This window comes from Cynocephalus volans, chromosome 3, assembly GCF_027409185.1.
Source record: "Cynocephalus volans isolate mCynVol1 chromosome 3, mCynVol1.pri, whole genome shotgun sequence".
Lineage (NCBI taxonomy): Eukaryota > Metazoa > Chordata > Mammalia > Dermoptera > Cynocephalidae > Cynocephalus > Cynocephalus volans.
Window position 1 is genome coordinate 56,710,500 of NC_084462.1, and position 27,634 is coordinate 56,738,133.

At 45.1% G+C, this 27,634-nt stretch overlaps 2 protein-coding genes across 3 annotated transcripts; both read left to right on the top strand.

Moving 5' to 3' along the window:
* Nucleotides 1–322: 322 nt before the first annotated feature.
* NGRN (neugrin, neurite outgrowth associated) lies at nucleotides 323–5,808 on the top strand. Its single transcript, XM_063090631.1, has 3 exons — nucleotides 323–538; nucleotides 944–1,054; nucleotides 4,783–5,808. Exons 1-3 carry the CDS (start codon nucleotides 375–377, stop codon nucleotides 5,393–5,395), a joined length of 888 nt encoding a protein of 295 aa, XP_062946701.1. The 5' UTR covers nucleotides 323–374; the 3' UTR covers nucleotides 5,396–5,808.
* A 4,607-nt stretch (nucleotides 5,809–10,415) lies between these two features.
* VPS33B (VPS33B late endosome and lysosome associated) lies at nucleotides 10,416–27,440 on the top strand. 2 transcript variants are annotated; one of them, XM_063089322.1, is made up of 23 exons: nucleotides 10,416–10,846; nucleotides 13,791–13,871; nucleotides 14,229–14,290; nucleotides 16,030–16,079; nucleotides 16,281–16,348; nucleotides 18,632–18,677; nucleotides 19,888–19,982; nucleotides 20,265–20,369; nucleotides 20,775–20,871; nucleotides 21,094–21,171; nucleotides 21,384–21,457; nucleotides 21,783–21,869; nucleotides 22,063–22,153; nucleotides 22,395–22,469; nucleotides 22,727–22,791; nucleotides 22,898–22,952; nucleotides 24,261–24,307; nucleotides 24,911–25,043; nucleotides 25,601–25,674; nucleotides 26,170–26,271; nucleotides 26,450–26,525; nucleotides 26,633–26,749; nucleotides 27,064–27,440. In XM_063089322.1, the coding sequence occupies exons 1-23, from the start codon at nucleotides 10,751–10,753 to the stop codon at nucleotides 27,141–27,143; spliced, it is 1,854 nt and encodes a 617-aa protein (XP_062945392.1). In that variant the 5' UTR covers nucleotides 10,416–10,750; the 3' UTR covers nucleotides 27,144–27,440. The 2 variants fall into 2 exon arrangements, with proteins under 2 accessions (XP_062945392.1, XP_062945394.1); XM_063089324.1 differs by having other exon boundaries at nucleotides 10,416–10,519.
* The last annotated feature ends 194 nt before the right edge of the window (nucleotides 27,441–27,634 follow it).

Here is a 27,634-nt window from a genome sequence, read left to right on the forward strand (position 1 = left end):
GAGCCAGGTGCCTAAGGCACGGGGCTGTCGCCGTCAAGAAGACCGCAGAGGGTGGCGGTGACAGGCAGGCCTGGGCCGCCTGTGGGGAGGAAGGGCGGCTCTTGGCAATGAATCCATCTTTTTATTAAAGTTTATGCCGTTTTCCAGGCGCGTCCTGTATCTCATTTCGGCCCCCGCGTTTCAGGGAAGCCCTTTCCACACTCAGGCTGGAAGGGTGAGACACGAAGCAGTTCAAGCGCAAATCTCCCCGTCTGCCCCTTGAAGCCGGAAGACTCGCGATCAAGCCCGCCTCCGGCCGGCCCCCCACTTCCGGGCCCGGGCCCCGCTTCCGGTGCTACCGCGTCGCGGGCTGCTGAGGGCTTGTTTGCGTCGACATGGCGGTTACCCTGAGCTTCTTTCTGGGCGGGCGCGTCCGCGCTGCCGTCACTCGCTGTGGGTTCGCGACCCGGGGGGTGGCGGGCCCGGGCCCTGTCGGCCGCGAGCCGGACCCCGATTCCGACTGGGAGCCGGAGGAGCGGGAGCTGCAGGAAGTGGAGAGGTACCGGCTCCTTCCCGGGCCCTCAGCCTGAAGCAGGGCCTCGTGCCCGGGCGTTCCAGGCCGCGCCCCTCAGCGCCGGGCGTCCTGCCGCTGCATCCGCGGCGGCCCTTGTTTCCTACCCGTTGTCAGGGGCGCAGGGGTAGGTGTTCAGCTCCCTCGGGACCAAAGTCCCTTCACTAGAGACGTATTTCATCACCCGTTTAGAGAGTTCGGCACGCTTACGGGCAGTTATTGTTCTAGGTGTTAGATTTCTGGGGTGGTGTACAGAGCAGCCCTGAGCTGGCAGACATGGCCCGGTTGCCCTTGCGAACAAAGAGGGCTAGGCGCTCCTTGATTTAGCCTGAGGCTCTCCAGACACCCATCTTGCTTCTACGCAAGGCTTCTGCCATTGGTTCTCTCTCCCAGCATCCTGAAACGACAGAAAAGAGCGATCCAATTCCAGAAAATTCGGAGACAAATGGAGGCGCCAGGTGCCCCGCCCAGGACCCTGACGTGGGAAGCCATGGAGCAGATCCGGTAAGACTCAAGAGTACCTTGCTTGCGTTTGCTGTGGTGAGAAGCGAGGGATACTGGAAAAGTAGAGTGATATAGCGAATGTGCATGAACCCGACAACTAGATTTAATAGTTTATAACCTCATGACACAATTGGTTCGTTTTTTTTTGTTGTTGGTTTTTTTTTGTCGTTTTTTCGTGACCGGCACTCAGCCAGTGAGTGCACCGGTCAGTCCTATATAGGATCCGAACCCGCTCCCAGCGCAGCACTCTACCAAGTGCGCCACGGGCTCGGCCCAATTGGTTCGTTTTTAATTTTTTTTTTTTTCCTTGACCGGTAAGGGAATCGCAACCCTCGGCACGGTGTGGTCCGCACCACGCGCAGCCAGTGAGCGCACGGGACATCCCTATATAGGGTCCGAACCCGCGGCCTCGGCTCTGTAGCGCCGCACTCTCCCGAGTGAGCCACGGGCCCGGCCCTAATTTTTTTTCTTTTCTTCTTTTGCCGCTGGCCGGTAAGGGGTTCCGAACCCGTGACCTTGGTGTTACAAGACTCTGCTCTAACCACCTGAGCTAGATGGTCAGCGTCGTACTTACTGAAATTTTTGAATAGTCAATTGTAGATATCACAGCATTGAACCTAGATAATGACCACCTCAAACTAAGGTCAGGGGATGGGGCTTCCACGGTTATGTTCATTTTTCTGAAGAGAGGATCTATAGCATAGAAAATCTTTAAATCTTAAGTTTTTTGTTTTGGAAAGGTAATATATTACATACAGTTTAAAATCATAACACTATAACGTGGTATACACGTTGAGAATTACTTGTCCCACCCACTCTTCTATGGAAATTACTATTATTATTATTATTATTATTTTTTTTTTTTTTAAAGATGACCAGTAAGGGGATCTTAACCCTTGACTTGGTGCTGTCAGCTCCACGCTCTCCCAAGTGAGCCACGGGCCGGCCCTGGATATTATTTTTAATAGTTTTTGTGTCTTTTTCCAGGTTTTCTAATGCAAATACAAACAAATATTGATATAGATTTTTATTTTCAACTCCTGAATCACAAATTGTAGCATACTATAAATACCGTTCTATACTTTTCTTTTCACTTCAGAAGAGAGAGCTACTCAGTTTTTTTTATACCTATATAGTAAACTAGTTTATTTTACCCATTTTACCCATCTTTTATGATGGGCACTTAAGTTGTTTCCATTGTTTTGCTCACAAATAGTGCTCCACTGAATAACTTTGTATACACGTCATTCCACATATCTGCAAGGAGTACCTGTTACGTACATTTCCAGAAGTAGGGTTGCTGGGTCAAAAGAAATTTATTTATTTATTTATTTATTTATTTGTCTTTTTCGTGACCGGCACTCAGCCAGTGAGTGCACCGGCCATTCCTATATAGGATTGGAACCCGCGGCGGGAGCGTCACTGCGCTCCCAGTGCCGCACTCTCCCGAGTGCGCCACGGGGTCGACCCAAAAGAAATTTATTTGCATTAGGAAATTTTTTCTGTGCATTTTGATAAATATTACTAAGTAGCTCTGTATAGGTTATGTACCATTTTCCACATCCATCAGTATGACTCTGGAATTGAGACTTAAAATAAAGGGGATTCTGTAGAGTTGCTCAAGATTTTTGGAGCCTGTAGCATTTCTCTCCAGGGTCCACAGTCAGCTCTCTCTTGCCTTAAACAACAGCTTTTTTAAACCTTCCAGCTTTCTATCGTTTCCTCTTTTGTGGTCAGTAAAGAGTACTTCAAAGAAAAAACAGGCCATTAAGCAAGAACCCTTTTAGCTTCCTGGTCTTCCTCTTTTATCTTCTATTTCCAAACTTACACTCTATTCACATCTCAGGGAAGATAGTAGCCTTTCACTTGTTTAGGACCAATCTTCTGTGTGCTTTAGGTCATACCCCTACCTACTTACTCAAGGACCTCCGACTGTCAACTTAAAACCCTCCCTCATCCTTTTGTTCCTTGTTTGATGTTTGTTTGTTTGTTTTTCCACCTCTGTAATAAAACAGCTTTCCTTAAATTCATTAGTGACTTCCTCAGTGCTAGGTTCAACTGACACTGTAGTCTTTAGCCTCCTGAACATCTCTGCAGCATTCGACCTTGTAAACTGCTTTCTTGAAATTCTCTTCTCCCTTGACTCCAAGGGTACTTACTGTTCCCTTCTGATTTTCCTTCTGTTTCTAGGACTGCTTTTCTCAGTCTCTTTCCTGGGCTCTTCTTCTACCTCCTGTATCTTAAATATTTCTGTGTTTTAGAATTGTGTCCTCAGGGCTGAGCCCGTGGCGCACTCGGTAGCGTGCTGCGCTAGCAGCGCTCCCGCCGCGGGTTCGGATCCTATATAGGAATGACCGGTGCACTCCCTGGCTGAGCGCCGGTCACGGGAAAAAAAAAAAAAAAAAAAAAGAATTGTGTCCTCAGTCATTTTAGGTAATTCTGCATATTTGCTTGCCTAATGCTAGCCACTCACATGACTTAAGTCACCCCTACTATTGGCTTACAGCTTTCAAATCTATCATCTCCAGTCCATATTTTTCTTCTGAACTCTAGAGCCATATATTCATCTGTGCACTAGAACATCTGTTTTGCGTCCTTTTTTTTCCCCCCTGGTGGATGGATGGCTGGTAAGGGCATCTGAACCCTTGACCTTGGTATTATAACACTACCCTTTAACCAGCTGAGCTAACCAGCCAGCCCCTAGACATCTCTGTTTTGGATATCACACAGTTCCTCAAACTCAACATGTACAAAATAGAATTCATCATTGTTCTCTGACAACTTAATTCTGTTCCCATTTTCCCTATAACCTACCAATCACCCAAGCTAAAATCCTGAATCTTGGTCTTAATACTTCCTCCCCCAATATTTAGTCCCTTACAAGTTCTACCATTGGACCTTCCTAAAATATTTCTAAGCTTTCTTCCCTCCTCTGCTGTCATCGTCTCAGTTCAGACTGCCTGGATTACTGTAACAACTTTTTGTACAGTCTTTGTGCCTACACTTTTGCCACTGAAAAGCTACCATTAGGTTGAGCTTCAAAATTAAATTTTACCTGTGGCATTCCACTGCTTAAAATCCTTCCTTGTCTTGCTGTTGTCTTAGGATAAACTCCAGACTTCTAAGCATGACATGATCTTGTTCTTGCCCGCTTGTCAGTTGAGCTATATCCAACAAAGGTGGTTTATGAAATACATGCTGCTTACTCTACCATCAATACCTTTGATCTCTCCATCTCTCCTCCCCTCTGCCAGCTTATTACGCCTTTTCATCCTTTCAGACCAGCTATAGCTTGGACTTCTTGAAGCATTTGCTGGGCCAGGGTGTAAGTATTGTGATTGCCTGTCCCTGGGTCTCCTTCCTGGGTGCTGCCAGGGCATCTTCTGCTGTAACATTTACCATAGTGTCATTGTATGGTAATATACATGTCTCCACCACCACAATATGCTCTTTGAAGGAAAGATCAGTCCTCTTGCATCCCCATTATCTAACATGGGTATTAGATGGCAGTAGGAAGAGTTCAGCTCATGTGAAATGAAGTGCGCTGACCGAGAGTTATTACTGTTGGCACACAGGAATGAAGCACAGCCATTTAGCTGGCACAAGATATAGTGTCTATATTTGCAGTTTTCTAAACCTCTTTCTTTTCACTTATCATTAGTGTTATAAGTTAGGTATTTTGATAGAGACTTCTTCACAACTTCATAACCTGCTTCTTTTTCCCCTAGGTATTTACATAAGGAATTCCCAGAGTCCTGGTCAGTTCCCAAGTTGGCTGAAGGCTTTGATGTCAGCACCGATGTGATTCGAAGAGTTTTAAAAAGCAAGTTTGTACCCACATTGGAGCAGAAACTGAAGCAGGATCAAAAAGTCCTTAAGAAAGCTGGGCTTGCCCACTCGCTCCGGCACCTCCAGGGCTCTGGAGATACCTTTAAGCTGCTCTCTGCAGGCCACTCTGTATCTGGCTCTTTGCTGATGCCAGGGGATGAAGCCTCATCCAAAGGCCAGAGTCACAGCACAGCTTTGAAAGTGATAAAGTCGAACACTCACAATACAAATACAACAAGGAGACAGAAGGGAAGGAATAAAGGAGTCAAAGGCCTGGAGAAGGAGAGTTCTGTGCCTGTTGCTGCAGCCCTACGTCATCAAAGAGAGGTGACCAAGTACCCCACCAGTGATTGTGAGGGCACCAGAAGAACTGACAGTGATGGATTGCCAAGTGAGAAAAAGCTGGAAGAGTTGAAGTTAGAGGAGCCAGGTGACCAGAACTTCAGCAGCAAAGTAGTACAGAGGGGGCGGGAGTTCTTTGACAGCAATGGGAACTTTCTGTACAGAATTTGAGCCAGGCCTGGCTATAGGGAAGCCATGTGAAACAGCTGAGCAAGTATATTTGGAGCTGCCTGGGTTTCTGCATGTGGATTAGCCACCTTGGAGTAGGAGGAAGTGATGATCCTGGATAGTGGGAGGAAAGAGCTGCTTGCATAGATCCAAACTTCCTGGAGTACTGCTCCCAATCTGACCCCTGTAGATCTTCAGTACTCACTGTTCTTGTTTATGCTCACTGTGTTGAAAACCAGCCTGTCTTGTTTGTGTTGTTAGGAGTTTCTGTGATACTTGCAATATATGTTTGGAAGGAAAAGAAAAGTTTGCCTTCTGACCCCTTCTCTTCTTGGTCAATGAACACTAACAGTTCTGGAACTGCTTAGTCAATTGGTTGTTTTCTTATGTGCAAAATAAAGTGAAATGTAGCAGTCTGTGTTGCTTGGTGCTTTCTGGGGTAGGAGGGTTGTTTACCTTTGAAACTTGGAGAGAGAGAAGGGAAAAGGCAGAAGGGGAAGGATTCCTTGTCATTAAACATTGGGAGGTAACAGCAAAGTCAAGGTTCAGATTCCTGTACTGGCCAGATGGAACCAGAGGAATCCCCGACAAAGTGCTCTGTGCAGAGCACCTTGCTCAGTGAGGGGTTTTGACAACCAAAAACTGGATGTCTTTCTCTTAGTTGCTAGGGATTTGAAAGATATTGGGGAGTGGGAATTTGGCAGAAAATTTAAAGGCAAAGGATTTAGGGGCCTCCAGATAATCTCCAGCCACATTCTAAAGCTTGAATTCTATCTAATTGTACAGTTTATGCCAGATTTTTTTTTTTTTTTTTTTTTTAAAGATGACCGGTAGGGGCCGGCCTGTGGCTCACTCGGGAGAGTGTGGTGCTGATAACACCAAGGCCACGGGTTCGGATCCCATATAGGGATGGCCGGTTAGCTCACTGGGTGAGCGTGGTGCTGACAACACCAAGTCAAGGGTTAAGAGCCCTTTACCGGTCATCTTTTAAAAAATAAAAATAAAAAAATAATAATAATAAAGATGGCCTGGCTTATAAAACTCCAGGAATATGGTGCTGGCTGACATAATTTTTGTTAATTTACTGATTCTTTTAGAAATGATTATAACCAGAATCTCTGGTTATAAATAGAGATATGCAAGCAACAGGAATCCAATGACAATTTTCAGCCATGTCTCAATTGTCATTAATAGCAATTACAATAGTATTGATTACCGTCAACTTGAGCATTCTTTTTTTTTTTTTTTTTTTTAAAGATGACCGGTAGGGCCAGCCCCGTGGCTCACTCGGGAGAGTGCGGTGCTGGTAGCGCCAAGGCCGTGGGTTCGGATCCTGTATGGGGACGGCCAGTGCACTCACTGGCTGAGCGTGGTCCAGACGACACCAAGCCAAAGGTTGTGATCCCCTTGCTGGTCAAAAAAAAAAAAAGATGACCAATAAGGGGATCTTAACCCTTGGCTTGGTGTTGTCCGCACCACGCTCAACCAGTGAGTTAACCGGCCATCCCTATATAGGATCCGAACCCGTGGCCTTGGTGTTATCAGCACCGCACTCTCCCCAGTGAGCCACGGGTTGGCCCCTACCTGAGCATTTTTTCGTCAGTATAATCAACAAAGCCCATCACATGCCAATCAAAGTTCTAGAATCCAGATACTGGTAATAAGCAGTGGGCAGATATTGCCCTTGCTTTCACTGCCATGTAGTTTATAGTAAAAGCTGGTGACAAAATCAACTTTTTTTCCATCCTGGCAAATGCCAGTCTGCAGCCTTTTCCATTCCTGTAGTAGTCCTATCTAAGGCTTTTGCACTTATTTGTTCTTCCCCCTAGATTTCACGTGTCTGTCTCCCTATCATTCAGGTCTCAAATCAGACGTCACTTCCTTAGGCTTTCCCTAATCACCCCATCTAAAGCAGTTCCCTTCATGTTCTCACTATCACCACACACTTCAATGTTTTTCATTGTCTGAAATTACTACTGTATTGTTTGTCATCCATCTTACCCCTTTTAGGATGTAGACACCATGAGGTTAGGAGACCTACCTGTTCATTACTGTAGTCTCAGATCCTAATATGATAGATCTCAGTACTAGTTGAGTGAATGAAGAAATGGTTGTGAAACCTCATACTAGTCAGCCAGTCCATGATGGTAGAAAGCCCTGCCTTTTACCTTCGCCAGCCTACCCATCCAGACCTCAGTCAAGGCACATAAGTATCCTCCAGGCCGACCTGTTTCTGCTCTGTCCTGTCAATGTGTTGCAGATCCTAACCCACTGGCACTTCAGTTGTTGCAGGAAACTGCCCCTGAGCCCAGGCTGGGAGGCTGGAATGTGGGATGGGGGACTCATCCAGCTGGGGTCATAGGACTCCATAGGTCCCTGTTCCTAGGCAGTTGTGTTTCATGATGAAGAACATCAACACTGCACTGGTGAGATGGAACTGCACTTTAGAGCACAGGTGCAGTGTCTGGTAGAAGAGGCAACAGATGACAAGGTGTTGCCCAAGCTGGAGAGAGAATGGCTGCAAGTGGTATGGGCAACTCAAAGCAGCCTTGGGGCCAAGCTCAAGAGGCTGGCAAAGTGTACAACAGAAGGGACTTAGGTCCCTGCATCCTGGAAGGTATATGCTTCACTCATCTGATTTAAGAGGTAGGGAGAGTGAAATCTACCATCTCAGGGTAGCATTCACCTCTCAGTGTAGCCGAGATTTGATCTAACTAAGGGGGAAGGAGTTAGGGGGATATAGGCTCAGCATAAGATACTGGATGAGTTCTTGAAGTCCAGGGTTTTTTGGGGGGTTTTTTGTTTTTAAAAATGACGGTAAGGGGATCTTAACCTTCGACTTGGTCGTGTCAGCACCATGCTCTCCCAAGTGAGCGAAAGCGAACTGGCCATCCCTATATAAGGATCTGAACCCATGGCCTTGGTGTTATCAGCACCACACTCTCCAAGTGAACCGTGGGTCAGCCCTGTTTTTTGTTTTTTGCTTAACTTTGTGTTCTAGAACTTTTCAAACAGAAAGGTAGAGACAATATTATAATGCATCGAACCCCTGTGTACCCATCATCCAGCTTTTTTTTTTTTTTTTTAAGATGACCGGTAAGGGGATCTTAACCCTTGACTTGGTGTTGTCAGCACCACGCTCAACCAGTGAGCGAACCTGCCATCCGTATATGGGATCCGAACCCGGGGCCTTGGTGTTATCAGCACCGCACTCTCCCGAGTGAGCCACGGGCCGGCCCCCCCATCATCCAGCTTTAACAATGAACAAATGACCAACCTTTTTTCATGTATTACCCATGTACTTGCCCCACATCTCCCCCTACATTATCTTAAAGCAAATCCGATATCACATTATTTCATCTGTAAGTACTTCAGTATGTATCTCAAAGAGATAAGGACTCCTTTTTAAGGTAGATATACAAGTCACTATTATACTTAATAAGTTTTAGTAATTCCTTTTTTTTTTTTGTCGTTTTTTCGTGACCGGCACTCAGCCAGTGAGTGCACCGGTCAGTCCTATATAGGATCCGAACCCGCGGCGGGAGCGTCGCCGCGCTCCCAGCGCAGCACTCTACCAAGTGCGCCACGGGCTCGGCCCGTTTTAGTAATTCCTTAATATCAGCTAACATCCTTATAGTGGTCTCTGATTGTTTCTTTTCTTTTCTTTTTTTTTTTTTTTTTTGCAGCTGGCCAGTACAGGGATCTGACGCTCTAAACAACTGAGCTAACCGGCCAGCCCTGATTGTTTCTTAAATGACTTTTACAGTTAATTTCTTTGAATTATTACTAAAACAAGGTCCACACATTTCAACATTACATTTTGTTGATATGTCCCTTAAGTCTCTTATTCTAAACCGGTTTCCTCTCTTACATTTTTCCTATTGCCATTTATTTTTTGAAGAAGACAGGTCATTTGTCCCATATTTCCCACATTTTGGATATGGTTGATTTCATCCCTATAATGTGTTAACATCCTACTAATGTTCCTGCTAATCTCTATATATACTATAAACTGGTAGTTAGATTTTTAGCCTTGATTAGTTTCCATTTTTGGCAATGGGTGATGCCCTATATATCTCCTATGCATCTCTCCAGGAAAGCATATGATGTTATGATTGATAAGAGAGTTCAGGTATTGCCAGCCTGTTCCATCCATTATATCTCCATGAGCTTTTTTTTTTTAAAGATGACCGGTGAGGGGATCATAACCCTTGACTTGGTGTCAGCACCACGCTCTCCCAAGTGAGCCACAGGCCGGCCCTCCATAAGCTTTTTTTTAAAAAAAAAAAAAAAAAAAAACAAGGTAGATACAGATCATTACCATAGATCCTGAAAGTTCCCTCATTTCTCTTCCCAGTCAGTTCCCATCCCCCAAATCAATCACTTTTCTGAAAAATTTTTTCACCATAGATTAGTTTTTCCTGTTATAGAACCTTATATAAATGGCATCATACAGATGTACTCTCGTATTTGGCTTCTTTTATTCGGTTACTTTTATTGTATGAATGACACAATTTATTTCTCCATTTTCCCAAGACGGGCATTAATGAATCAAAACTCCGATATCCGAAGGTCACAGCTGGCAGGACTTAGCTTCCACCGAATCCTAATGCACTCCTCTTCCCTCCACCCCACTCACCCCCGTTTCTACGCGCCTCGCCTCCCGACACTGTGAAGCCCGATGGCTTTGCTCATGGCTACATTTATAAAGTAGACTTGACCGACTGCTAAGACCCTTGTGATCAGTGCCCTCCACACTCTGAGCTGGTTTCGCCCATTTTACGAAGTTCTTGAAAATCAAGCAAGTGCTCAACACTTACTGAGTCAAGAGACTTGGGTGTACCCTTAAAATTAGTTTAAGGTATAATCATTTTATCCGAGGAGAACTCTCCTCAGGCCAGGAATGAAACTGGCAAATCATCTCGTTGCCTCCGGTTTTCAAATGTCCCTTTCAGGACGCCGTCCCCTTCCCTGTACGCAAAGCGCTCGTAGAGCGAAGGGGACTTCCGGGAGGCCTAGGAAGTCACTTGTCTCTGGCAGGAGGCGGGATTTTCCCTCCACGCCGCGGATCTCTGCGGGTCTAGACCCAAATCTTGCTGACGGGCAGAGTAGATCAAGGAAAGACAGGTCGCGGGATACGGTGGCTGCAGGCCTGAGACGAGGGCCCCCCCGAGGCTGCGGCTGTCTGGCTGGGAAGTGGCCATTCATTCCTTGAGTGGGGCTGGGGAGCGAGGGCCCCTCAGGGGGCGCTAGGAGTCCAGAATAGCCCACATTGCTCTTAGCCTGGGCTGCTGCCGACCTTCTCAGGGCGGAGGGCGTTCCCCCTTCTTACACCCCGAGGCCCAGGCGACCGCTGCCATGGCTTTTCCCCATCGGCTGGACGCTCCTGAGCTGCCTGACTTCTCCATGCTCAAGAGACTGGCTCGAGACCAGCTCATCTATCTGCTGGAGCAGGTCGGTGCCCGCTACGCTTGGCGCCTTTACTGCATCAACAGTTTAGCACTCATTGGAAGTATATTTTTTTCTTGCTGAGTTCCTTTGATCTTGTTCTTGGCTTTTGGTATTGTCCTTGGAGCTTCCGTGACAGGTCCAAAATGGAGCATTCAGCGAGGAAATCCAAGTAGTAAGAGCTGCTTGGGACCTGGACAGAGAGTTAATGGAAATCACTTTTTCCCATAGAGGCAAGGGAGACACCACTAGTGCCAGATATCACTGGGGATGCAAAGATGGTTAAGACATCTCTGCTATTAGGGGTCTTACACTCTAGTAGGAGCCGTATGAAACACAAATTACTACATACAGGGTATCAGATGGTAAATGAGCGATAGTTAGGGTGCCTGAGTTCGAATAAGCAATTATTTTTAGTTGGGGTTATCTAGGAGTTTCAAGGAGATGGAGTCTGAAGAATAAACATATTTTCTTTGGAGATGAGAGAGCATGCTACGGGCAGATGGACTAGAAGGAGCAAAGTTGAGGAACCAGAGAAGGACAAGGCATGCACAGGGAAGAAAGCCATCAGAAGTTACACAGTAGGCATTAGGCAGCCACCGAAGATTTTGTTTTTTCTGTTTGTGGCATGAAGCAATACTTGATGATGATTCTAATAGCGATGTGTGGGGTGGAGTAAATGGGCAATGAGAAAGCCAGTTAGGAGACCATAGATCACACTGAAGCAATAAAGACCACACAAAATTGGTGGCAGTGGAAATGAAGGGAAGCGATGGATTTTTAAGTCATGGTGAAAGGACACCCAACGACTTATTGGTTGGTTGTAAAAGTTGAGGGAGAAGCAAATCTGAGATTTTTTGGTGGCTGGCCACATCCCTTGACTTTGGTGTTACAAGGCTGCACTATAGCCAACTGAGCTAACCAGCCAGCTGTTGAGGTTTTTAACCTGGTTTATTAGGGGAATAATGCTTCTACTATGATTGTAATGGATTACTTGTTTAATTACTTAGTTATTTGTTTAATGTCCATATTCCTCATTTGATTGGAAGGTCCTTGAAGAGAAGGAACCTGTCTGTTTTGTTCAACGCTATGTACTCAATTAGTATCTAGCTTAGAGTCAAGCACATAGCACATGCTTAATAAATATTTGTTGTATGAACATTGAATGGAAATACAAAAAGAATTAGAAAGAGTAGCAGGTTTGGTGGGGGGAATTGATTTCACTGGGGGCGGGGGGTGGTAAATTAAGATGCTAGTAGGAAATGCAGCTTTTAGTATCCAGCAGGTACAAATGTAGAGCTGCAGTTCCATCCAAAGGGCTGGGATGAAGATGGAGACTTGGGAGAACCTCAGAGAACCTCAGGGATCTGGGACCATATTTTATTTCTCTTTTATGTGCCATGTAGTGCTAGTACAGTGACTTGCACATAAAAGACACTCAACAAATGTCTAAGGAATTGGAAAGAGGTGCTAGTTAAGGCCACTAGTTCAGGTGAGTTCAACGTTAAAGAGAGTAGATGAGACCAAGGATAGAAACTTGTAAATAGGTTGTAGGTGAGGAAGAGGAGCCCACAAGGGTGACTCGACATGGCCAAAGTGGATCTCCATGTAATAATATCCTCTCCAAACTAACTTGCAACTTAATTCTTGTTAATGGGTACCACTATTCATGCTTGAAACATTAGAATCATCTTTAACTCTTCTTCCCCTTCATATTTAACCAGCTGCAGAGTCTTGTGGATACTTCCTCACACATGACTTATTTATAATGATTATAAAATAACACTTGCACATTATACAAAATGTAGAAAATAAAGGAAAGTATTAAAAAAATCACAGTTCTACCATCAGATATAAGCACCGTTAATTTCTTTCAACTTTTTAAAAATTATATTACATATTCCATATATCTGTTAACCTATTTTTCTTTTTTTCTGGTGGCTGGCTGGTACGGGGATCTGAATCTTAACCTATTTTTGTTCACGCCACCACCAGCCTAAATCAGGTTCTTATTCATTGCCACATGCTGAGGCTGCTTGGACTGTTGCATTAACTCCCTAAGTGGACTCCCTGCCTCCAGTGCCTCATGTCTCCAATCCATTTTATCCACAATTGTCAGATTCTACACACTAGATACTGGTAACACCCCCCACCCTGTGTCAGACAACCAGACATGTGTCTGGACATTGCCAAATGTTTCTTGGGGGCCAAAATTGTCCCCAGTTTAGAACTGCTGCCCTACCTTATGCATCAGGCCAGCTGAATTGCTTGTTCTGCCCTTTCCACTCAGCCTGTGCACTTTCCCTGGCCTTTGCTGGATTGCCCTCTTAATCTATGGCTGCAATACCCTATCCAATTGTTGAGGCCTATTTGAGAGGAAACTTCCAGGAGTGATGATACAGGAGTCAGATGACAGGGATTGTGATGTGGATGAGTGGAAAGGTGATAGGATGACAACGGTCCTGGGTTTTCTAAGTTTCCGCACTGAACATGAGTTATTTTTATAATCACAAGAAAAGTGCTATTTGAAAAGATATTTAGCAGTTAGTTGAGGGGGCTGCAGGATTCAAGGTAGGGTTTTGTTGTGTCTGACTTTGTTCATCAGGAGACCGGGGGTTGTTGGGAGGCAGAATGGAGGAGGTAGTGGAGAAGGGGAGCAACAATGTAGACCAAGGTCACAGACAAACTGGAAGGTTGAGTGCCAAGGAATTAACCTGAAAAAGAAGGTGGAATATCTTTCCACTAGTACAGAAAATGAGAAGGCAAAATAGGTGAATATACAGAGAAATGTCAACTGTGGATACAGATAATAAATAAGGTGCCAGGCTGGATGATGTCTAGCACCCTTCCAACTCAGAGACTGTTTTTATTACATGGTTGGCTGGATGAATTCTCAGCTGTGGGAGCTTGTGTGACCTATGAGTGACCCAATATACTGTGTCTCCTTCAGCTTCCGGGAAAAAAGGATTTGTTCATTGAGGCAGATCTCATGAGCCCTTTGGATCGAATTGCCAATGTCTCCATCCTGAAGGTACTGTCCGTTTTCCCAGGAAGCAGGGTCATGCCCCCTTTCCTCTTTGAACAGTTTTTCTTTTGATGAACAATACAAATTACTGAAGTGACTATCCCTATAGGGTAAATATAAGGTAGCTGAATTGAGTGGACAGAGGAGGATTAATGCTGTTGTTTGTATTGTTTTTGTATTACTTTATGTTTGGTTTTTCTATTGACAGTTCGAGGAAGGTTCAGTGGGATGGTTGTCAGGGGATCAGTTTGAGTCCTAGAATTAGCGTAAATAGGAGGCCCTTAAGAAGCCCCTGTCTTTGTATCATGCTTTGTGCTTTTCAAGTACTCTTATGTCCATTGTCTTGTTGGATTCTCTTGGTAGCAACATGAAGTAGACAAGCTGTACAAGGTGGAGAACAAGCCAGCCCTCAGCTCCAATGAACAGTGAGTGTGTGGGAGAGTCTGTCTTACCTCTAAGCTGGAGGAGGTCCCCTAGGGGCACATTTGCCTTGATTTGTCCTTGGCTGAGATCTGGCACTGGTCTTTGTGATATGGTTCACCTCCCTGAACTTCTGCAATTTAATGCTTAGGTTATTCCTTTAGCTTCTTAATTTGTCTTCCTTTCTGCAGTTTCTCACACCTTTGTCTTCTTCCCTCCCTGATCCATATTGCTGTCTCTAACCAGATTGATTAATCTTTCAATGTTATTTTCATCACGCTCTTCTCAAGAACCTTCAAGGCCTCCCATCACTTACTGAATATAGTCCAAATTGCTCAGCATAGGATTCCAATGCAGTCTGCAGTGTGGCCTCACACACTGCCTTTCCAGCCTTTTCTCTCATGTGTCCCTTCAAGCCTCTATTGACACGTGCTTCAACATGCTTCCCAGTCTGTGCATTGTGCCTTCACCCTTTTGTGGTTTTTTTTGTTGTTGTTGTTGTTGTTTTGGTTTTGGTTTTTTTGGTGCCAGTATGGGGAACTGAACCCTTGATCTTGGTGTTATAAGATCGAGCTCTAACCGATTGACCTAACCAGCCAGCTCCCCCTTCACCCTGCCTGGAATTCTCAACTGTCCTCACTGTTCCTGTAAAGAGCACGTGCCCTTCAGAGCCCCGCCCCGCCCCTCCATGAAGCTCTCTGATGCCCTCCAGACCAGGGTAATTTTTTTTCCCTCTGGATTTCAGTGGCATTCTGCATTTGTCCTGTTTACTTGGCATATACTGCCTGTTTTTTGTGTTTTTTAAAAAAAATATTCCTCAAACTTAAGTAATGTATACTTTCCCTGAGAAGAAAATATTCTCCTGGATACATGGAAAGTGCATCTATGGAGGATACATTTATGGACCCGAGTTTGAAAAACATTATTTTCTATTACTTTCATGTATTTTTAATTTATTTTTAGTTTTAGTTTTTTTGGTGGCTCGCTGGTGAGGGGATCTGAACCCTTGACTTTGGTGTTATATTTTTCTAAATTTTAACTTTATTTTTTAAAGTTTTATTTTATTTTATTATTATTACTGTTTTTTTTGGGGGGGGCAGCTGGCTGGTAAGGGGATCCAAACCCTTGACCTTGGTGTTATCAACATCATGCTCTAACCAACTGAGCTAACCAGCCAGCCCCTTATTTTATTTTTAATTGACAAATAAAAATTGTGTATATTTATGGAGTATTGTTTTTTATCACTTTAATGTTAATATACTCCATACATATATGCATCTTCTTTTGCCCACTGGATTATAAATTATTTGAGACCAGGAACTCCTGGTTCACCACAGGGCCAATAAATGCACCCAGCTCTGGGCCGACCCCGTGGCGCACTCGGGAGAGTGCGGCGCTGGGAGCGCAGCAATGCTCCCGCCATGGGTTCAGATCCTATATAGGGATGGCCGGTGTGCTGAGCGCAGTGCGGGTGTCACCAAGGGTTGCAATCCGCTTACCGGTCACAAAAAAAGACAAAAAAAAAAAAAAAAAATGCACCCAGCTCCTCACAGTGTACCTGTTGTGTTGAGAGATGTCTTCTGTGGTTGGTATCTGGTAGGCTGAGAGAACTGGCATAGCTCTGGCTATGATGGGACCTGTAGGGCCTGTCGAGAAGGGCAAATGGTGAAAGAGTTGGTATTGCTTCAGTTTCTTCTAAGATCCTTCATGATTTTTCTTCAGTGTATTTTTTTTCTCTCTATAGGCTGTGCTTCTTAGTTAGACCGCGCATCAAGAATATGCGATACATTGCCAGTGAGTGTGCCATGGTACTAAGTGTAACAAAGACCTGGGAAAGGGTGGGCAAGATCTCAGGGCCTTGGCCATAAGGACCCTTTAATAAGAAAAGAATTGTTGGAGTTGGCCATACCATTTATAGAAGATATCTACTTCCTTGCTTCTAGTCTAACAGATGGCTCATGGCTTGCTGGGCTCCATTCCTTCTTCTCTCTGTAGGTCTTGTCAATGCTGACAAATTGGCTGGCCGAACTCGAAAATACAAAGTGATCTTCAGCCCTCAGAAGGTGAGTTAGGATCTGGCAGGAACAGGATAAGATAGAACAGGACCGAGGACTGGGCAGGGGTGAGGGCCCAGCAGTGCTATCTCCCTTAAAACAGGTTATACGTGACTGAACCAGATACCTGTCACTGTCTTTTCATTAATGTAGCCTTGATTGTTTAGCAGAGGGTCTGTCATCAAACTGCCCCAAATAAAAGTATTGTGGAATTGTGAGAGGTGGCTTCTACATAGATTTCTTTAAATGAAAAGCTTCACACTGTGGAAGTAGAACCTCCTATGTGTCCCTCCTAACAGAAATTCCTGTCTAGGAGTGGTGCTTTATGTTATGGCTTTTCACTGACTTTTTTTTTTTTTTTTTTTTGGTGCGGCTGGCCAGTACTCATTGACTTTCTCCCTTTGTCCCTTTAATAAGAAATACAATAAATTATGACTCCCCCTACCTTCTATGTGCTCATCCAAAGGATGTGGCTGGGCTGCCGCTGGATTGCTAGAACCATACCACCGGACATGGAAAAACCTTTCCTTACACAGGAAAGGAATATTAAACACCATTTCACTCCACCGCAGCTTTGAGCGGCTGTGGCGCCTGAAGCCCATACTCGAGACAGTGAGTCAGCGTAGGCAGGCTAGGCTAGGTCTCTCGCATCTTTACCTCAATAATGGCAGTATCTGGAGACCCATCATGGTAGCTAGTTCTCTTGATTCCATTGAGCTCTCCTCTCACCGCCACATCAGCCCCATGTACCCTCAATCTCAGTGATTGGAAAGGATGACATTCGAGGCCTTTATGTTGCCAGCTGGATGCCCACAGAGCTACACCAAGTAGTGCATGCCACACTTAGAACAGGTAGAAACTAAAATTGAAAGGACAGGGATTTATTCCTTTTCAATTTTTGTAAGAAAATTCTAGAGAAATTAGAAGCAGGAGCTAAGACTAAAGACTGAAGCCAGGCTGTCTGGGTGTGAATCCTTGCTTTAGCACCTACTACTTGTATGATCTTGGGTAAGGTACTTACCTACTCTGTGTCTCAGTTTTCTCATTTGGAAAATGGAGTTGATAATACTCCATTTAAAAGTTAAAAGTTGACAGCTTTTAACTTAAATGAGATGACTTTCAGTCCCTGTTAAAATAAGAGAACTAGTGGAATCATAGGCTTATGTTGTTTTCTCATCATGTAAAAGGAATAAGAGGAAAGAGCCAGTTATCTTCCTCTGAAGGTCATTTGAAGATTGATAGCACAATCTTACAAATATTTATCTTGTTTAGGAATTCACATATATGAAGCGTAACCTTATTACCAGGGCAAGAAATTATTAAGACAAGCATCAGACTTATAGGTTACTTTTAAATGTTATTAAAGGAGCCGTGGCAATAATTTCTAGTTTTTGGACTCTTACAAAACCCTTTTTTTCAAATTATTTCAAGGATAGATTTTTATTAGCGGGGAATAGAACAAGTTGGTAACAGTTTTGAATAATTCTACAAGTCTCCATATTACACAGAAAAACAAAATTGGTATTTTATGAATGTTCTCCATTTACCACCCTGTTTAATCAAATTTTTTGACCTAATTCTATGTCACAGGAAGATCTCTCGCTCAGTAGCTGTAGGGAAGAGGGGCATCTCTATCTTTTCCTGAAACTCCCTTTATTATGAAGATTGGGCTCTAGAATTCCATTAGTTAACATTAAAAGTTAAAAGCAGGCCTGTACATTTCAGTTTTATTGGTGGAAATGAATGAGGGATGAATAAGATTCTTTTGCATAAGAGTAAAATAAGGAGCACTAATAATAATAGCATTAATCTACACCACAGAGAGTTCTTGTGAGGATGAAGACAGGTGATCCTTGTAAAACAATAACAACAGTGCCTAGTACATGTTAAGTTCTTCATATGCATTAGCAATTATTAGTGTCATCATCATTATCAGATGTGAGTGTCCTCAGCGTTCTTCCTCCCTACTTCCAAATATTTCATCCTTTTCCTGCATGATTTACCCTTCAAAGACAGCTGAAATACCTTCTCCTTTGTAAAGCTTTTCCAATCTCTCAAGGAGATAATCAATTGACTTAATACATAAGTAAAGTGGATGAAAATGAAATGGAGTGTTGGGCTAGATGATTCCAGTGGTCCTTTCTAGATATAAGAGTCTGGGTTCTCTTCTCTGTTTTCACTGGGTTCAGTAATTATTTTCCTCATCAGTGGCCATAGAGGAATGGAAAGAACAGAGAAATGGAAAGAACAGAGAACAAGGTGGTTACTAATCAACTTCCTTTTCTTTTTCAGTTTTATGCATGTGAGATGGTGCTTGAGGAAGAGGGAATCTATGGAGGTGAGAGGAGATGAGTGTGAATGGAAAGGGAGAGAGAACATGTGGAAGAAAGAAATCATTGCCTTCTACCTCCAGCTCCTTCTTTTCCTAGTCTTAGTCTTGTTGGTTTAGCAGGAGGAGGGGTTCCCGAGAATGGAATGGGAGTAGGACCCCAGATTAAAACACTAAAGGGATGCCAGGGCTTATAGTTGGAGATGACCAACTAATCTATTCTCACCTCCAAGACTCCCACAAGGAAAAATTGGACTCCTCTTCTTCTGTATATTCCTCACTCCATTCTCCATGGAACCCAAACCTGACCACAGTACTCCCTGCTGAAAACCCTGCAGCGGCTCAGTATAAAGCCCTGAATCCTCAACATGCCTCTATGTCTTGTACAATCAGGCCTCTTCCTGTCCCTCTAGCCTCATTATGTGCTGCTCCTTTCTCCTGACTCACTGCCCTCCAGCCATAGAGACTTTGCACATGCTTTTCCTGCTGCCTAGAAGGTTCACCCTACAACTTTTTGCCTGCCCAAATCTTACTCATATTCTAAGCTTAAATGTCACTTCTTTAGGGAAGTCTTTCCTATACCCCCAATATTTGTGCTCATGGCTTGCTGTTTTACTTCTTTGGAGCACGACTGTAATTAAATAGCTTGTGTCATAATTTGGTCACTCCCTCACTAGATCATAAACTGCAGAAGATTGGGAGTGTGTTAATTTTGCTCACCGCTGTTTCCCTAGTGCTTGGCATAGTCCTGCATGTAGGCAGCTTTCAGTAAATATTTGTTGAATAACAAATGAGTGAATCTGGGCCAAGCCCGTGGCGCACTCGGGAGAGTACGGCGCTCCCGCCGCAGGTTCGGATCCTATATAGGACTGGCCGGTGCACTCACTGGCTGAGTGCCGGTCACGACAAAGACAAAAAAAAAAAAAAACAAATGAGTGAATCAATTTTTTCTTAGTACTTTTGGTCAGAACTTTAGTAAAAAATGCACCACTTATCACATTGTATTACAGTATGCTGTCTACATGTCTCCTTTTATTAGCAGTCTGCAAGCTCCTTAAGGGCAAAGACTGTGTCTTGTTCTTTGAATCTCTAGTGCTAAATGAAGTACCTGACGTGTGGCAGGCACTCAAGTATTTGTTGCATGACTGTGGCACTCCTTTCCTCTTGACATGGAGCCGAGCACCTTCTGCAGGGAGGCTGATGCTCTCTGTCCCCACAGATGTGAGCTGCGATGAATGGGCCTTCTCTTTGCTGCCTCTTGATGTGGATCTGCTGAGCATGGAACTGCCAGAATTTTTCAGGGACTACTTCCTGGTAAAGGCAGGCCCCTTGAGTCTTGGTGTTGAGGGATGGGGTTGAACATGGGGTCCGGTGGGCTAAAAATATTGATTTAACCTTTGTCCAACTCATAGTTTATTACAAGTATAGTGATTTGGTGATTGAGGGCTACAGGACTTCCTTCAGGGCCAATCAGAATGTACTCTTTTGAGCATTCCCCAGACCCTGCCATCCTGCTCCAGGGCTTCTAGGGCTAGCCACTCTCCAGGTGGCCTGTTGGGCTGAGCTGTATCTTTGTGGCCCACATGGTCCTGGTAGGAAGGAGATCAGCGTTGGATCAACACTGTGGCTCAGGCCTTACACCTTCTCAGCACTCTCTATGGACCTTTTCTCAACTGCTATGGAATTGGCAGATGTGCCAAGGTAAGAGTACTGTTGTCCTTATATCCCGTTTCCTCTGTTTTATGCCTACCTAGGACTATCCACGGGCATCTGTGATGTGAGCTCTATCTTTACCTTGCTTCTATTGTTACAGAATAGTTCCTCAGAGAGGAGAGCTTGTGTGGCTAACAGAGAGGCAAGAGCCAGGGCCTCCAGGGTAGCATTCCTAAATCTCTTTTTATTTTTTTGGGGGGGCAGGGTAATACTGATGTGGGGAGGGGTAGGGAGAGATAGGGACCGATTGGAATAGAAAAGGTTCATATTGTTCATCATTAGCTCCCTTCCTGGGGCAAGGAGAAGTAGCACATGGAAGGGGTTGGCTTCTGTAGGTATGGGGCTGCAGTAGGGACCTGGACACCAGATTGAGAGTGTCTTGGGCCTTGGCAGATGTCATATGAGTTGTGGAGGAAACTGGAGGAGGAGGAAGATGGTGAAACCAAGGGCCGAAGGCCAGAGATTGGACACATCTTTCTCTTGGACAGAGGTAAATTATGTCTAGCACTTCCCTCATCTTTGGACGCTAAAAGACAAGAATATGGAAAGTGTGGTGGCAGCATTAGGATCCTAAAGTTAGGGCTGTGAATCCCAATGTTGACTGGGAGCATGGGTACTGGGGCCCTATGGGAAGTACTTGAGCCGATATTGAGCAAACTGGATAGAAGGCTGGGTCAGGGAGAACCTTCATGGTCAGTGATCTCGGTTTCAGACATGGACTTTGTGACGGCACTCTGCTCCCAAGTGGTTTACGAGGGCCTGGTAGACGACACCTTCCGCATCAAGTGTGGTAAGTGCCGTGGTCCTCTGCATCTCGGTAAGATGGAAGTGGACGTCGGCCTCTGGTGCCTTCCACAGTGGGGCAGGGCTTGTGGGAGAGACCTGGACTCTGAGTGAACTGCTGGCTCCCAATTAGTTTGGGGGATCTTTACTAGCATTTCAGGAAAGGGTAGGAGAAAGCCTCATTGGAGATCCTAATAGCTGTCCCTTCTGCTCTCAAAGGGAGTGTCGACTTTGGCCCAGAAGTCACATCCTGTGACAAGAGCCTGAAGGTGCTACTCAATGCTGAGGACAAGGTGAGAGTGTGGGCAGCAGCAGTGGGTTTATCCGGGGCCACTGCTTACACTGGGTTCTAGGCCCCAGCTCTGGGAGGGCAGGCTGATTCCACAGGAGAGATGGTTAGAGCACAGTTAGAGCATAGTTAGAGCTCCACAGTTAGAGCATAGCCTGGAGCACATACCAGGTTCTTGACGTTGGCTTACTGACACCAGCTCGGCTCACTTTGCACTTCTACTAGAACAGCTGCACACTCCTCCTGTACTGTCATTATAGTGATGAGGTAGGAAGGAATGAGTTATTGTTCTGACATAGTAAGTTGTTCCTGTCTTGTTCCCCTCACAGGTGTTTAATGAGATTCGTAATGAGCACTTCTCCAATGTCTTTGGCTTCTTGAGCCAGAAAGCCCGGAACTTGCAGGCCCAGTATGATGTGAGGCTCTAAGCCCTGGTACTTCGTTTTGTTTCCCCAGTGGCTTCCCAAGGCTGCTGCCCTTTGCCTCCCCTTCTAATGTAATAATAGGCCCCTTGTCTTCTCATGAGTGGTGGCAACTGAGGGACGGTAGTGGTTTCTCATGTCTGAGGTCAGGGCTGGGGGCGCTGACCTTATGGGGACTTCCCCACAGCGCCGGAGAGGCATGGACATCAAGCAGATGAAGAACTTCGTGTCCCAGGAGCTCAAGGGACTGAAACAGGAGCACCGCCTGCTGAGTCTCCGTAGGTGTCAGCTTGAGGGGTGTGAGGGGAACTGATTCTGCTTCCCTCCGGGGGGATGCTACCGAGGACCGTTGCCTACAAAGAGGAGATCTCTGTTCATCTGGCAAATAATGGTCTTTTTTTGGTCTAAAGTGGGAAGAAGTACTTCTGGATTTTGCCTTAAGAGGTTTTTATTCTTCTGGACAATAAAAGGACATCCTGGTAGAACCAGGAATATATCAGCTTTGTATCCAATTTACAGATATTGGGGCATGTGAATCCATCATGAAGAAGAAAACCAAGCAGGATTTCCAGGAGCTAATCAAGACTGAGCATGGTAATGGCAGCAGCCTAGGCTACATCTCGTGCTTTTACTTCCCTGGTTCCCAATGCCTGTGCCACCCGTAAAAGATGCTCTTTGGCTCTTTCCAGCTGACACCGGCTGTGTGGAATGCTGGTTCCTGCTAGAAGTCCTGGGGGTCTGTTAACCCACCCCAAGGATGGAGAAAGAGATGGGGAGACAGATGCCTGTTAGCATGGATGGCAGCAGCTGAGCTGCTCCCCAGTAACAGGCTCTTCTCTGATTACTCACAGCACTGCTAGAGGGATTCAACATCCGGGAGAGCACCAGCTACATTGAAGAGCACATAGACCGGCAGGTGAGCAGGTGGAGGGTGGGGAGGCTGGGAAGGGTGTCTAGAGGTGGGGTCGACCTCAAGTAGAAGGAATAGAAGAACTTCTCCTTGACTCTTTCTTCCTGTGCAGGTGTCACCTATAGAAAGCCTTCGCCTCATGTGCCTTTTGTCCATCACTGAGAATGGTGAGCCCAAAAGACCTACGATAAAATGCCAGATTGAGCAACTATGCCTTAGGGACAGAAAAAGTGATTTTGAAAAGCAAAGACTAAGACCAGGGTACTTCAAAAAACTCTTGGAAAAAACCTCAGAGAAAGCACCAAAAAAAAAAAAAAATTCTTGGTCTTTTTTTTCTTTAAAAAGATGACCGGTAAGGGGATCTTAACCCTGGACTTGGTGTGGTCAGCACCACTCTCAGCCAGTGAGCAAACCGGCCATCCCTATATAGGATCCGAACCCATGGCCTTGGTGTTATCAGCACTGCACTCTCCCAAGTGAGCCACAGGCCGGCCCAGATTCTTGGAAAAATATAATTAAAAGATAATACGATCTTTCCAGGAGAGAGAGAGAGAGAGAGAGAGAGAGTGTGTGTGTGTATGTGTGTGTGTTCAGGCCACCCTAGAATTGGCCTATCATATCTTAGGACTGCAGAGGTGTAGAGCCAAGTGGCATTTCTCTCATCATTCCATCTGACCTCCTACCTTCAGCAAGGTTTCATGTTAAAGATGCATTCCAGGTTACGTTTTGTAAAGGTGAATATATTAATTACCCTGATTTGATCATCATGTATTGTATACAGGTATTGATATTCAATTCTGTATCCCACAAATATGTATAATTAATAATGTTTCATTAAAAAAAAAAAGATACACTCTAGGAGAAAGGGATAGCCAACTAATTTCATAAACATTTCTAAAAGTCCAGATTCTGCAACCTTCTATGGCAACTTGTTTTTACTATTGAAGTCATCCAGTTGGTGAATATTCTTTAAGGTTGCTTTCTACCCAAAGAAGTGTTTTGCTTATTCTAAATCTCCTTTATTGTGGTTGGAAGCCCATTTATTCTTACCTCTGTGGAAACAACATTTAAGACAGCACTTCTGGAACTCATTTCAACACTTTTCCTATTTCTCAGTAGCTGTAAAGCAGTTCCAAGTAGAACCGCCCCTTAGCCAGAAAGAAATGCACAAGTCCCTTCTCCTGCCATGTCCTCCCTATCCCTGACCACGATTAGCATTAGTTCCAGTGTCCCTTCTTCAGCACCTTTGTGGTTCAGAGCTCTTCCTGGGAACTCTCAGACCCAGGCTTTATCTTTCAATAAACAAACTTAAATTTAGGAGTCAGTTTAGAATCAACTATATACTAAGGTTAACATCATTTACTGACTCCTTCCTCCTGGTGAAGGTGTTGGTTACTTGGTTGGTTTGGCGGTGCCTTTTAGGGCACCTCAGCTGGCCTCTTTATATGCACCCATCTTATTTTCCTCACCCTCAGGTTTGATCCCCAAGGATTACCGATCTCTGAAAACACAGTATCTGCAGGTAAGGCCTACAGAATGTATTCTTGAGGAAACTTGGTGGATGGCAGTCGGTGGGTATTTCTGAAAGAGGGAAAAGAAGAAATGGCACCTTTGCTGTCCCCATCACCATCCTATGTTCATTCTAGCCTCCCTCTTAGAGGTTCTAGGGGGAAGCAGGCACCTCTCAGCCCACCACTCTGCCCACTGCCCTTTTCACCCATATCCCTCCTGGTTGACAGCCAGTGCCCAGAGAGTTTAAACAATTCAGCTGTTAAACCCACAGATGAGTTCTTACCCCTGGGAATCTCCCTCATTTTAGCACCTTGTGAAACATTGATTCAGCTTTCTTTCCTGGTCTTTCTTGGGTCTTGGTATCAAGTCTTCATCCATGTTGTCTTCTCCACAATCCTTAACATCCATAGCTTTCTCTGTTTGTTAATACTTTCATGCTACTTTTTATTCTTGTTTGGTGTTTGGTTATTTCTAATGTGAAAATCTTTCATGCAGCAAAGTGTGAGTTCCTTCAGGGCAGAGACTGCATAGTCCTGTCCCTCACCTATTACCTACTAGGGCTAGTAGACCCTTGGCGGATGCTCGGTAAATAGCTGAATTGCGTTTTCTTTAGAGCTATGGCCCTGAGCACCTGCTAACCTTCTCCAACCTGCGACGAGCTGGGCTCCTAACAGAGCAGGCCCCAGGGGACACCCTCACAGCAGTGGAGAGTAAAGTGAGCAAGCTGGTAACCGACAAGGCTGCAGGTGAGCAGGGAGCACAGGTGACCCCATCCCCCTGCCCCCCACTGTTGTCCCTTTTCTCTCAACAGGCAGAGCACACTGGGAGGGGAGAGAATGAGCTGGGGAAGGAGGATGTGATTCCTTACTGTCAGTAAGAGCAGTTTCCATTTATTGAACACTTACCATGTGCTAAGCCCTTTAGATAGTTTCTCATTTGATTCTGACAAAGACTCTAAAAGGTAAGTTTTTATCCCTATTTTACAAGTGAAGAAATTGAAACTTAGAGAGGTTAAGTGACTAGTGCAGAGTTGTTCAAAGTTAGGTCAGTTTGACTCCAAAGCCCACAACCTTAACCAATAAACTAGGGTCACCCTGTAGGTTGTTTTTAGTAGAGAGCTGGTACCCCATAGGAGGAGGAGGACTGTGGGTGGGGAGTGTCTTATCAGTTTCAGGGGATTATAGGTAAACAGCTTCAAGGGTGGTCTTTGGATGTGATTGGTCATGTCCTAAATGGTGTTACCTGTGGCAGCATCATGAATCTGTAGACCTTAGTTGAAACCTAGCACAGATTTCTTCCCCAGGAAAGATTACCGATGCCTTCAGTTCTCTGGCCAAGAGGAGCAATTTTCGTGCCATTAGCAGAAAGCTGAATTTGGTATGTGAACAGGGCTGGATAGGGGAGGCCATGGGTTCAGTCCTTTGTGGGGTACTTTGAATCTGTAAAAACCACAGTTTTGTTTTATAAAGATCCTTTCATTTGGTAGGTAGCCTTATAATATGAGCTTAATTTAATAATGAGACAAGACACAAAGATTCATTCATTTAATAAACACGAAACAAGCACCTGCCAATGCCAGAGAATACTCTTAAGTGCTGCTTCAGTGACCGACATGTCTCATGTTACTGATGGGCTGGGAAAGGAGAACCTGTCCCTCTAGCACCTTCCCAGGGAGCATGGGAACTCATTCCAGAGAATCAGCAAGTACAGAACAGAAACTGTCATTTTTGATTATGGATTGCTTTTTCTCAGATTTCTGGTTCTCCTTAGTTGATACAAGAACTGTTCTTTGGGATATGCCATGTTTATCTGACTCTTTAAAGGATTAGAGAGCTTAGTTGTCAGTTGCCTGACATACCCTTTGCCCTCTAGATTCCACGTGTGGATGGCGAGTATGATCTGAAAGTGCCCCGAGACATGGCTTATGTCTTCAGTGGTGCTTATGTGCCCCTGAGCTGCCGAATCATTGAGCAGGTGAGAACAGGTCACTCTTGCTCCCATTCACATTTCACTCTTGGCTTGCTCTTGGTCCCTGACCTAGCCCAACTTCTTACTACTTGAGTAAGTATCAAGAAACGTGACAGTCTGTACCCTTCCTTTCCTAAGCCTAATACTGTCTGTGGACTTGAATCCAGTGCTTATGCTTTCGCAGGTGCTGGAGCGGCGAAGCTGGCAGGGCCTTGATGAGGTGGTGCGGCTGCTCAACTGCAGCGAGTTTGCATTTACAGGTATGTGGCATTGACAAGTGGGGCAGGGTAGCACCGGGAGGTGGGCTGGACGCATCACCCAGGACTAGCATGTCAGTGACGAGTTGAGTCTGGTCTGATCCTCACAGACATGATCAAGGAAGACAAGGCTTCCAGCGAGTCCCTACGCCTTATTTTGGTGGTGTTCTTGGGTGGTTGCACATTCTCTGAGATCTCAGCCCTCCGGTTCCTGGGCAGAGAGAAAGGTAAGAGAGAACAGAAAGGCGAGAACAGGCCTGCATGGGATCTGGGGGCCAAAGCACCCTGCACAAGAACGCTTTTCTCCTGACCTCTGGGTACCACTTGCCATAGCCTTGCTGTGGGCTGCTATAGTAGGAAGCCCAGCTGCACCAGGCTTAGCAAGTTGTGGTACCCAAAAGCATGGTACTGATGTCTCTGTGTCTGTAAACTGGTGCTCTGATCCAGCAGGAACTGTGGAACTGAAGGGGTTCGATGTGGTTACTGTTGGGGGCCCAAGATCTGCTCTTAGTCACTTATGCTTCTCCTTTTGACTCTTTAGGATACAGGTTCATTTTTCTGACGACAGCAGTCACAAATAGTGCTCGCCTTATGGAGGCCATGAGTGAGGTGAAAGCCTGATGTTTTCCTGGCCAATGCTAAACTTCCCTGGACACATTCTCCAATGTGATGCAGGTGTTTGGCACCCAGCTGCTAGCAAAGTGTCCACCAACTACCCCACTAAGAGCTGCGGAGCATGGAACTTAGTTGGGATTTAGAGAACATATTTGAGGAGAGAGTTCACTTCCTGCTCCCAGGATATTTCTTTTTTGTTTATGAAGTACAGCCCATGCTGCTAAGATAAGAGGGGGAAGAGGTATCCTTTGCTAAATCCTGTTTGAATGTCATTGTAAATAAAGCCTGTACTCTCAAATGTGATATCCTTGTAGTTTTCGACATGCACTTCTATCTTTATCAGTGAAAGCTCAGTGGGGCTTCCCATAGGGGCTTCTGATACTTTGTGGCCTGGACTCTGTACTAGCTCTGGGCCTGGTCTGGGTCTTCCTTGGAAAAGTCACTAAACTGCTCTGTACCAGAGTTTCCTCAACCATAAGTTGGATTAGATGATCAGC